This window comes from Manis pentadactyla, chromosome 7 (genome assembly GCF_030020395.1).
Source record: "Manis pentadactyla isolate mManPen7 chromosome 7, mManPen7.hap1, whole genome shotgun sequence".
Classification (NCBI taxonomy): domain Eukaryota; kingdom Metazoa; phylum Chordata; class Mammalia; order Pholidota; family Manidae; genus Manis; species Manis pentadactyla.
The window spans coordinates 144,374,375-144,386,523 of record NC_080025.1 but is presented as its reverse complement, the minus strand read 5'-3'; the positions used below and the strand labels follow the sequence as shown (position 1 = coordinate 144,386,523).

Here is a 12,149-nt window from a genome sequence, read left to right as displayed (position 1 = left end):
GGTTTAATGACTCCATGAGTGAATGACCGTAAACTGAGTACAGAACCACCAGCCGTGCTATGTTGCTGCTCATTTTCCACACAAATGTAAGTTCATTCACTTTTCGTCGTTTTTTTTAAACTTTGAAATTTTTATCTCTTTCTACCTACTTTTTATGTAGCACAAGAATATTCTATTGGCTTGGACAAAAACTTTTCATTTTCCTGTTAAGCACATATTCCCCTTTCTTCATAAAACACATATTTAGTGGTCCTTTCCTAAAGAAGTTCTGCCTTGTTTGATTTTAAATCAGGAGAACATTTCACTTTATTTCAGGAACTGAATTGATTTTTTAAAAAAAAAGAAATCTAAATGTGAAACTGCAAAACCTGCCCACTTAGTCTTTTTCAAAGTTTAATCTCAGGAAGTTTGGGCCACTGTATTTAACAACAGAGGTGATCTCCTGGCACCCGGAGGGACCCGGCTGGAGGTGGATTTTGCAACTAGTTTCAGAGGTGAGGTTCTCCCACAGGTGCCGGTGGCCCGGCCTGGCCTCTGTCCTGTTCTCTGGACTCTCAAGGCCGTCTCAGACTCTCCTCTCCAAGCAGGGCCGCGATCGCCCCTCTCTGCATGTGTGGACGACACTCATCCATTCTGGCCTCTTGCCATCGATCACATACAGCTTTTTTATGCAGTAGTATTATTTAATCTTTGTCTCTCCAAATCCTTTGCATATTCCTCGAGGCCAAGATGTTTGTGATCATTCCTGCATCCCTGCTACAAATATCTGTCTGTATCTTTCCATCTGTCAGTCCCCAAGAAAGGGTGCACTGAATGGCCATTAGACGTTCAGACTTCTGGAAGTTGATTAAATCCTAGTGTGATTGCGTCTTGTCTTGGTTCACAGAGGAGGAAACGGAGACACAGAGACAGGAAGCAAGTTTCTCAAGGTCACAAATCTAGTTAGCAGCAGGCCCTGCGACTTCCCTTTAGTGAAGATAATAGCGTAAAAAAAAGAATTGAAAAATTTGTCCTATGTGGTGATTTTAAGGTTTGCTTTTTAGTTGAAAAAGCATACAAACTAAAAGCTTTTTGTTTTGATTTATTAGATTGGGATTTGTCTTAGGCATCGAGAAGGTTAGAATTTTAGTACTGGTTATACCATGAGCTACAGTCATTGGGCAACTCACATCCCCTTCCTGTGCCTCGGTTTCCCCATCTGTAGTGGGAAGGGGGTTGGACTAGATCTTCTGTAAGATCTCTTTGAGCTCTGCCTTTCTACAACTGTTAACAAGTCAGGGTTCAAATTAGACCATTCATTGAACTCCAGGGGACCCCAGTCTCGCCTTACAGGTGGTCTTGCTTCCTACACTGCAAGGAGCCGTGAGCTGTAATAGGTTCAGCAATTTCTAGCCCAAGGACTTCTGGCTTCTCCTCTGAGAAGCAGCCGGAGCCTTCTGACCTCGCGGAGCCCTGGAACACATGAATCAAAATAGTTGTGTGATGTCATGTCACAATGGGAATGCGCCCTGGCCAATTGGTGCCAAGAATCGTCTGTACAGGGTGGTTTCCTTTTACAGTCTTTTTAAAGAGACATCTGCAGATCTGCACATGACTGGCGGGCCTGTGCTCCGCTTGCCTATTTAGTCTTCCCTCCTTTTCTAATCTTAAGGAGGAAGAAACCCTGCGGTGTCTGAGTGCGTAGTGGACCTTAACTACATAAACAAACCACGCGCCGTTCTGCCCGCGCTTCCGGCAGCTTCTTGCCTCCTTAAGGACAGCGGCTGCTCCAGCCACTGCGCTGGAGGGGCAGACCGCGCAGGCTGCCGGGCTCACCATCCGAGGAGGGACGGCAGTGGGATTACCCTGCGTGTCCTGCGGCTGTGGCCCTGGGAGTGACCCATCCTGCCTTATTGTGAGCCCCTGTGAAGGCTCCTGGACTCAACAGGCTGTCACTCGCGTGCACGCTGTGTCTCCACGCACCTGGTGGCTGTGCTATTGGGCACCCACACCTGCCAGCCGATGCTGCATCTCTCCGGGTCCCCTGCTACCCGGGGCTGACGCTGGTCCCGCAGGTCCTGGTATGCTCACCTGTCACCTCTCCTGTGGCCACGGTGACTCATGAAGCGCTTCGGCAGTCTCAGGGGGAGCAAGAAGCACAAGGACCCAAACCGGAGCACCGAGAGGCGCCAGTCGGAGCCCCATGGCCTTTTCGGTAGGACCCTGCCCTCTGTCCAGTCCCCTGCCGGCGTGCACCATAGGAGGGAAACCCCACGGCATGTGCATGTGTGCGAGTGTGTGCATACCTCCTAAGCAATAGCTGGGTGCAGCCTCTCCCTTTGAATTGTGGGTGTAACTGTTAGGCTGTGGCTAGAAGAGGTTGGTAGGTGGTCAGTGACTGCAGAGCTGTCACAAACTGTCCATTTCTTTGTGTGTGAGGCTCTTTTCTCTCTCTCGTCCCACTTGGCTTAATGAGGTTAGTGATCAGCTGGAATGTCATTCATTCAGGCAAAACCAGCAGCTTAGGGAGAAGTGAGGGTGACTGGAGCTGTTGTTCGGCTGTTAAAATGAAACGTGGCGCATGTAGGGAAAACTGGTGCTGGGGATGAAGAAGTCTCCCCCCACTTCGCCCTGCGGCTGTGTAATCGCACAGATCTAAGGAGAATGTGGGAGAGAAAACACCTATGTGATTTGTGTCCCCTGGGGGAGAAGCTTGCTTTGTGGTCTCCCTGGCCTCTGAGATCTTCTGCAGCTTTTCCTTACCCAGGAGCTTGGACCCCTGTGGCTGGGACACGTGGGAAGCATCTGTGATTCAGTATTTCCAAGGACCTGCGGATTTGGGGTGGGCTTTGCCTGGCTGGCTGGCCCCAGGCTCCCAGTACTCCCAGCTTCCCGGGGGCCTGGCTGAGACCTGCCCAGTCTGAGTTATGAGGAATCAGCTCACCTGTTCCTGGCTGCTACTGCTTGTCGGACATGGGTGTCCCTGAGCACCCGTGGCAGGAACAGGCCCTACTCACGCAGCCCACTGATAGTTAAGATGGGGAAAACTGAGGGGTGCATTTAAGTGTGTCTTGAGTGAAAAATACACTCATTTTACAGTAGGGAAATGGCCTGGGCAAAACAGCTGGGCAGCACATGAAAACTGGAGTAGCAAGAAAAGAAGGCCAGTACAGGACTGGCCTACATCTCTTGCTCCATCCAATTCGAGTTACTTCCAAGCAGCCCCAGCGGGCCCGGTGTGACACCGATGGCCCCCGGGGAGTGCGGCAGGGCGGCTCCTGTGACAGTCGGTGAGTTTTCAGTCTGGTGCAGGAAGCCGGGAGCAGTAGCTAATCAGATGCAAGGTGAATCCACATAGGAGCCCCATGCCCAGCCTGACCCCAGTCAGGAATGACAGCGTCCTGGATGTGATTCATAGACATGGTTTAAACAGAAGACTCTTATTTTAAATAATAAAGTAATAAACACTCATCTCCTATAGAATTAAATCTGAACCTATTATTTAACTAAAAATCTGGCTTTGCTAATGGGGACAGGCGGGCCATTATTAAAAGCCTATCATTTGCCAGGTAGTGATTTCTCCCATGTTTAAAATTTGGCTGTCATCCTGTCTCCTATGTTTCTGAGATTAAAAATAATATTTGCATGTCAGTGAATTTTACAAGTGCTCCCGTCCAAATGCCAGCTCTGACCCCAGGGTCAGGAACATCAGGGCTCGCTGCAGAACCTCCTTCCTCCGCAGGCTGAGGCCCCTCGTGGCAGCCGGAGCCCATACGCCCAGGGTGATGCTGTGTCCTGGTTTTCCTTGAGGCTGAGCAGGACCAAGGGAAAGGCCAGATGGCAGGAGCTGGGCCCTCAGACACCGCTGAGCGCGGGTCCTTGGGATGGCAGACATCCCCTCCTCTCACTTGCCTACCGAAAGCCACCTTCCAGGACCAGTGTAACCGTCCCCCTCTCTAAAACCACGCCAGCCCCCTGTTCTGTGTGCTGGCATCTCAGGGATGGGAGCAGGCCCCCAGTGAGCGTTCCGTGGCATTCTGCGCCAGCGCCTTGTGGCTCCCTGGGTTCTCGCTGCAGACTGCTGGTCTGGGGGATGCAGGATGTCATCTGGTTCTCTGGGGAGTGCTGCCTCGGGGGGTTGTTTTCCTACATTCCCAGTCAGCAGCTCCCTCTCTTTCCCACAGTGATTCCTGTAGCCAAAAGAAGTTAGAGGAGGCTTCTCCCTCCCCCAGGAGAGCTTCCATGGGGGTATGACAATGCCCTTCACTAGCCTCCCTCCCCCAAATCCAGCGTGCTTAGCGGCAGACCCTGGCACCCCATGGCAGCCGATGTCTGCCAGTCAGGAGCCCCAAGTGGCAGCGCTGCTCCGGTGGCAGGCAGTCCGTGCCTCACGGGAAAGGATGCACTGGGCTTCCTCAGTAGGCTTCCTGGAAATTCCTCAGGTCAAGAGAAATATCTTTATTACACATACACATGCATGCACATATGTGCACACTCACTCACACACTCAGCTGTCCCCAGAGCCTCTTGATCAGCCAGAGCAACCGAAAGAGAGATTCAAGGCCGCAGGGCAGCAGTCACCTCGTCCATTTGTGTTTGTCCATGGATGGCGTTTTCCTTTGAAGTACAAGGCTCTCATTCGAATTGTGAACACCTCAAACCTAGTGGTAAAACACCCTTGAAAGCTCGGATTTAGGGAAAGCTCATCCGTTTTCGGCCTCAGCATTCTGCCCCTGCCCAGGTCCCCCTGCAAAGCCGGCATGTCCCTTGTGTTCAGGCTCCGTGTGATAGACAAGCAGTGATTTTTGACTAAGCCCCTTCTTTCATCTCCTTTGGTCAACAGAGATCCAGATAATGTTGACAAGAACAATAATAATAAAATTGTAAAAAGCAGATTAGGAGGGAATCATGTTAATCAGTAAGAGGATCGACTAGCAATCATTCTACCCTCTGCAATTAGAGGAGAGTAAGAAAACAAAAACTCTCTGGAGTCTAAGCGATGCCTCCTGAGTGCTGGCACTAGAGAGGAAGCCAAGGGGTGTGTCAGGAAGCTGGCACTCCGACCCTGAACCATCGGGGTGTCTGTGGTACTGCAGACCAGAACCTCTGGTTAGGCTTGGCTTTACAACAACCTCCCCTTCCCATTGATCCTCCCTGGGATGATCGTACAACCACTTCTGGAACAAAACTCCGGAGTTCCTTGTGCCCGGGTACACTTGTCGCCCACGCTGCCTGCCCAGCCCTCCTGTCCCCCTCTAAGCCCTCGGTGGGGTGTGGCCCCGGGGAAGCATGGAACACCTTTGCCTCAAGCAGCACACAAGGCTGGGTGGTCTGCTATCCATCCTGTCCTGCATCCTGATCCCCCCACTCCCACCTGTACTCTCATGGTCTCCATGCTGGTCTGGCTGCCCACCTGCCTAGCCACCTCCTGGTGTCCCCACTGGGGTCCCATGGTTCCTGCTGCCCAAGTACTCTGGATTTGGAGAAGTGGGGGACAGTAAAGGACAGACACTGTCACGGCCTCATGGAAGCTGTCTTGGGGGAGGAAGAGGCTCCTCTACAATCCTTCTGGCTACAGGAATCACTGAGGGAAGGGGAGGGAGCCCCGGAAGGGAATTTGGAAGATCCTGGTATTCATTCAGTCGCTCCCTCAAATGCCCATGTTTAGATTGTCGTAGTGGAAATTTCCAGGCATTTGAAGAAGCTGGGCACTGGGGTATCAGTATCCATGTTCAGGTTCAACAGCGCCAGTGCCCGGCAGACCCCCCCAGTGTCCGGGCCTCCACCCAGGGCCAGCACTGCAGTCACAGCGGCGAACGGACACTGGTCCCACCTGGGCATATGGCCCCATGAGGCCAAAGGCTGAGGTGGTTTTTTAAATTGTTGCAAGATACACAGAACACAGGAGTGGCCACCTCAGCCATATTTAAGGGCACGGCTCAGCGGCATTGAGCACATTCACGCTGCTGTGCTGACACTGCCGCCACCCTCTCCAGGACCTGCCACCTTCCCCGATGGAAACCACACCCATCCAGCAGCCCATCTGTCCGCCCAGCCCCTGCACCCACCCTTCTACTCTTGGCTCCAGGGACCTCGTACAAGTGGGATCACCCAGGATGTGTCCTTTGTGTCTGGCTCGTTCAACAGGCAAGCAGTTTCCCTTTGTGATACCAGGTGGAGGGCATGTGGCAGAGAAAGGGGCAGGGTTAGGGGCTGGCTGGCTGCACAGGAGCTCCTTGCTGGGCTGTGCAGACATGGCGGCTGGGCCCTGAGGAGGGCGACCCTGATGGTCCAGGAACATGGGGCAGCTGGTGCGACTGGATGGCAGGAAGGGAAGCGCTGGTCGGAGAGCGGGCGGGCGGGCGGCTTCTTCACCAACTTGGGGGCGTGGAGAGGCCTGGGATCCACCTGTGGGAGCTGAAGCCCCCGGGGCTCTGCAGGTGGAAGGTTCTAGGACTCAGCTTAGTGTATGCAGCCTTCAGATCGCTCTCATATCTATGATCCCAGTCGTTCATATCCCTTCCTCCTAGAAGCGCTCAGCTTTGCTGCGGACACAAGGCGGAAATAACCAGAGAGCAGCGCCCTGGGCTGTGGACTGTGGGCTTCGGCCTCCGGGCCTGGGGCTGGCTTCTTTGTGCTCAGCACCCTGGAAGTTGAGGGCCTGGGGAAGTAGTCCAGTGGGGGAGCACTTCTGAGAAAGGGTTTCTGAGAAATCATCTGTTAGCCAGAATTAAATGCATGTTTCCCTTGAAGCATTTCTGTTGATAATTTGTTGTGGATGTAAGTTGGGAAACCTGTTAATGTCTGCCAGTACAGAGCAAAGAAAGAAAAAGGAGGGTGCCTGGTGGAGATGATGGGAGGATGTTTCAAAATGCAAGTTTTAGGATCACTCAGGTGCAGTGAGGCCAACGGGTCAGGAGGTGACACCATCGAACAGGTAGTTTGTTGCTCACAGTTCCCAAGAGGCGGGGCCCCATTGGGAAGCACAAGGTCAGTCAGGAGGCGGGAGGAGTGGGGAGGGCATAGGCAGGAGCCCCTGCGGTGGCCTACTGGGAAGGCAGGGCTGGCAGGGTACGCAGGTTTAGCCCTGGCTAGTGTGGGTAATCCGACAGGTGTGTTCTGGGGTGTAGCTGCCGCCTCCAGCTGTCCGGTACCTGGCCCGGGGATGATTGGGCAGAGTGTAGAACCCCTCTCGGGAGGGGTTCCAAGCACGGTCTCTGGATTGGTTTCTGTGGAAGACGCGTTCGCTCTAGGAATTGGCTACCCCTGGGAGGGGCGGTCTCTCCCCGTCAGTGAGGTTCCAGATGCCAGAACATCAAGAGCACAGAAAACAAGAAAATGCAGTTAATGCAAGATGTTACTCCCATAGTTCTCATTTGCCTCTTTATCTTCCGAGTGCTTTCAGCCCCACCTGGGAGTGACCTGCCTTTCCCGAGAGCCAGGCCTTCAGCATGGAGGTCCAGGAGGAGGGGCTGGTGTCCCCAGTTCCAGAAGCCCTGGTCTGCTGGGCCCCGTGTGCCCAGTGGCTCAGGCTTCTCCGGGGCACATGTTTCCCAGCTAAGATGATACCAACTTCCTTCCCTTTAAAGGACCCCACCTGTCTGGGTCTGGGGCCTAAGGACTAGGTGAATGGCCTACATTCCCGATGGAGTTTCTCCAGGCTACAGAAAACGCCGCATGAGGGTCCAGGGTGAGCACACGGGTGTCCCCTCCTCTCCCATCGCGGTTCCACAGGCAGCCACAGCCAGCTCTCGGTGTGCTGGAGGGTGGGTGAATGACAGACAGGATTTGTGCCCACTTCTGCACGGAGTCTGGGATTTGCCTAATTGTGGCCTCATTTCTGGATGAAAGTGACAGGAAGGTGTGGCCAGACCAACATCAGGGCCCATCAAGGACTTGGCCTCCCTCTATGGGCCCTCGAGACACGTAGAAGAGATGTTGTGACGTGGAAGTTGCTTCCATGTTGAGGTTCCTTTGAGCCGGAGCTCCAGTCAGCGTCCCGACTCCTGGCCTGGATCCCTCAGCCCTGCCTGTGTCCTCTCCTGGCGGCCAACGCCAACACCATGGACTCTTCGGCTTCTGCTTCCCGCTCAGTCTCCATGGTTCTCCCTGTTATTTGTTCACGTGTCTTCTAAGCTCCTACCTCGGGGTCAGGACCTCAGTGCTGGGGGCACAGCGGTGAACTGGATGGACACTGAGCAAACATGCATAAGTAGGTGATTGAAGTGTCCGGTTCAGGATGACGACACGCCAGGGGTAAGGTGGGATGTGTCAGAAGGGTCTGATTTCCGTGTGGAGGGCAGGAGCCGGTCAGGGGAAGGCTGCTGTGTGATCACCAGCCAGTTACCTGGTTGAGGGCAGAGGCATGGGTGCAGGCAGGCAGGGCCCAGGCAGAAGCACTGGAGCAAAAGTCTGGGGCAGGCCCAGGCCGTGGCCAAGAGCTCGGGGACTACGCAGGTGTCTCGTGCCTGGAAGGTCATCCCCAGTGGAAACCTTCGCAGCACAGCATCCCTGCAGATGGGGAAACACAGTGGCCATTGCTCCCAGCCACCCTGCTCCTTACTTTGCTGCTGAAATCAGTATGGCCTTCGCCTGAGGCAGGTTCACATGTGAAATCTGCCTGACTGGTGCTGGCTTAGCAGCAGCAGATGGAAGGGAACAGTTCCACCCCCGAAGAGCAAGTTTTCTCCCAAATAAGGAAGAATGGATCTTCTGGAAGTTTCTTCTGGGCAGCTTTTGGCAGGCCTAACCACCTCTGATTGTTTGGGGGTGCTGAGTGCCTGGATAAGACTGCCCTGGGGTGTTGGCTCTCATTCCAGGCTGACACAAAAGACAAGGGCAGGAGGCCCCGGAGTGACTTGTCTGGGTCATGCCGGGAGGGGAGACTTCCGGCTCCATGGCCGTCTTCAGAAGATAAACCAATGGCAGTCTGCTGAGCGTCCCGTTCCTCTCACTGGAAACGGCCTTCCCACCCCCATCCTCCTCTGGGTGCACCCCCCGCCCAGGTGTTTGCACAGACTCACTCCTGAGCTCTCCAGGACCGGCCACGGTCACGCTCATGTTGGCAGTGTCTGGTTAGCCTGGTTGGGCTGACTCGGTAAACCCCTTGGCATGGAGACTTTCTCAGCTCCTCTCTCTGCCTGTGACAGCTAGGATTCTTAGCCATATTCATGTTCCCTGTCTTTCTCAATAACAGGACCCTGGTTTTCATTCTGTGGCAATGCATATGGCTCCATAGGGCATGTGGCAGAGTTATTCAGTGAGCTCTAAAGGGGATGTTGTTTAGACTTGTGGGAAAGAGTCTTAAAAGAAGAGAAAGGTGACTCCCCATTGGCCCCTTTTTCCTCCCTCCTGCTTGGAATATAGATGTGATGACTGGAGCTCTGGCAGCCATTTTGGACCCTGCGGTGACTGCTGAGGATGGAAGGCATACACTGAAGATAGTGGAGAATACAGATAGGGTTAACATTGGGTTAACCTATGGGTTAACCTAAAGATAGGGTTAGGCCTGGGTTAGCATTGTGAAGCTGGCACTGGAGCTTTGGACTGCCTACCAAACTGGCATCCATTGTATGAAAGGAGAATAAACCTCTCTCTTGCTCAAGCCACTGTTACTTTGGATTTTTCTATGAAATGAGAACAAACTTAATACTAACTAACATAGCCCTTCATGGAATCTGATCCATACCAGGTGCCCAGGTGATTACTGGAGGAACAAGCATGGGACCTATGTGGGGTCCCCTCCCTATGTGCAGGCATGGCTCCTTCACACAGGACACTGAGGCACAGGCAGGGCAAGGCTGCACAGAGCTCATATAAAGTTGATGTTTTATATGAATAGGTCATTTTCTTGACATTGGTGTATCCATTTCTGTAGATTTTTAATTATGACTTAGTTTGAGATGATTCCACCACAGAGAGCGATGGACACGATATTTCAACTGAAGTTGCACAGGTAGAATTCAAAACAGTTGATCCGTCTGGTAAATGTATTTACTGTGCATGTATGTTATGCTGGTGCTGAAAATGAGGTGAAGACATAAGGTGCGGCTTGTAGCAGCTGGCAATTTGGTTGGGGGGTAAGGGACACCTGCCTGAGGAGAAGGGCCCCAGACAGCCATGGTGCCGAATGCTCTGGGGCTTGGGTGGGAGTTGGGTGCATGTGTGCTGGGCCCTTGGGGGTGGGGCTGGGTTGGTGGAGGCGTGGGGAGGGGCACTGAGGAAAGTCCAGAAGGAGGAAATGGGGCCAGGTTTTAGGAAACCTAGTACACTAGGCAGACTGGAGCCAGGGAGGGTGTTAGGAGGGGGCTTCAGGAAGAGGCCTGAGAGCTGGAGGTGTCACCAAGGGGGAGCCAGTCCTGGCATGGGTGGGGTCCTCCGTAGAAACTCCCTCGGGTGTTCCTCGGCCTTGGGGGCAGCCCCTGACCTATGCTCCCGTCACTGCTTGCACGCAGCCCCATCACTCGGAGCCAGGGGGTCCACTGGGCAGAGGTCTCCCGGTGCTGACCATGTGGGGCCTGTGTCACCAGCCCTGAGAGATACAGAGGCCTGAGGCTGTGCAGCAGCTGACGAGGACCCAGAGAGAGTCACTGCGGAGCAGGGGAAGGCGGGAGCGGGAAGGCACCCTGCGCTGGCCCAGGTGGTTGGGAATCGCTGTTAGCTTCAGCGATGGTGTCGCGTAGGGTGGCATGGTCCCACGATGTTTTATGTTCGATGACTGTTAGGGCAGGTAGAGGAGATGGTGGAGGTGTGTTCCCTTCTTGTAGGCAGGAGAACTGAGACCCAGAGAGGCTGAGAGATGTGCCAGTCACACATGGGGGAGAAGGGGTGAGTGCTCAACCCCTGTCCAGGCAGTACTGGGCCCATGGGGGAAATGGGGCGTGCTTCCCAGAGGGCTCCCCGGATGAATGTGCGTGAGGTGGCCCCCCACCCCCGCTCAGTACCATGAGAAGCATCCCCGTCTCACCACACCCTTCACCCACACCTGCCCGCTTCCCCAGGCCGGCCGGCCGTGAGTCATCGGGAACACGGGGTGAGAAGTCCCTCTTCCTCCCTGCTTCTCGTTCCTGGGTGACTCAGCCTGGTCACAGAATAGCCAAAGCTATCAGAAGGGACAACAGGTGGCTGTAGCCGAGTGGTACCCTCTGAGCAGCTGTGGCCATGACCCCAAGGAGATGTCCAGATGGCACCACAGAAAATAAATCACTGTGTCTTCAGGCTGGCACCTGTTGGCTGGGCTCCTGCATGGTGTGCTAGACCTGAGAGTGGTGATCCTGGCCTTCCATAGCCCTTCCAGGGTCTCCCTTCTCAGGGGTCTCCTGTTGGGCTGCCCCCTTCTCCAGGATCACCCTGCCGCAGGGCTCCCATGGCTGGTGACTCAGGGCAAGGCCCTCCCAACTCTGATGACGAGGTCTGGGCTGGCCGCAGCCACATGCAGCATGCGTGCACTCCTGCAAGGCGCAAGCATGCCATGAGTGCTAATTTGCTGAAGTAGGGGCATGCAGAGGTGTGCGCACAGCTCAGGTGCTGTGTCGGCACACTGTGATCAAGAGGCAGGCATTGCCAGCCCCCCAGAAGGCTCCCCCATGTCCCCTTACCCCCAAGATTAGTGCTGTCTGGTGAACTTTGTATGATGGGTCCATATAAGAGTTATTTTTTGTCTGGCTTCTTTCACTTGAACGTCATGAGGTGCAGCCACACCAATGCTGTGGCTGAAGCTCCCTGCCCTGGTTGCTGGGTGCCGAGCCCCCATCATCTCCATCAACCACATGCCTCCAGCCACCTGTTGGTGATGCACTGGGCGGTTTCCGAGTTGGGGCTATGACAAGCGCTGCCGGGACTGGTCTTGTGCATGTGTGTGCTTTTCTGTCAGACACATCCCAGGCCTGCTGGCAGTAGGGTACACATGTGCAGCCTCGTAGGTGTGTTGGCTTACCTGTGTGTGCCCTGCCTCCAGGACTAGTCTGTAAGCAGGTGCCAGGTCTTCATTTCCCCGGGCTTGCTGACCTAGTGCCTGGTGCTGCCCGCCAGCCATCATCCGGCACAAAGGCAGGCATCTCCTCACCTGGTAATTGAGGTGTAGGTCAACTCCGACAGGGCAGGGAAGGGCAGTGCCCAGAGGCCGCATCCCGATATGCTTCTCCACAGGCAGGGACCCAGCCTGTTACTCA

The 12,149-nt window shown here is 54.4% G+C and overlaps 1 protein-coding gene across 8 annotated transcripts in view; it reads left to right on the top strand.

Moving 5' to 3' along the window:
• Positions 1-12,149, top strand: part of PRKAG2 (protein kinase AMP-activated non-catalytic subunit gamma 2) — a 266,756-nt gene that overhangs the window by 111,551 nt on the left and 143,056 nt on the right. The window contains exon 1 of one of the 8 annotated variants that reach the window (XM_036899692.2): positions 1,638-2,194. The exons of 6 other annotated variants lie outside the window; for them this stretch is intronic. In XM_036899692.2, the coding sequence (XP_036755587.1) occupies positions 2,101-2,194 (94 nt within the window). In that variant the 5' untranslated portion in view covers positions 1,638-2,100. Of the gene's footprint in view, positions 1-1,637; positions 2,195-3,211; positions 3,270-12,149 lie in introns of those variants that run through there. One more of the 8 variants, XM_036899695.2, reaches the window with a different exon arrangement.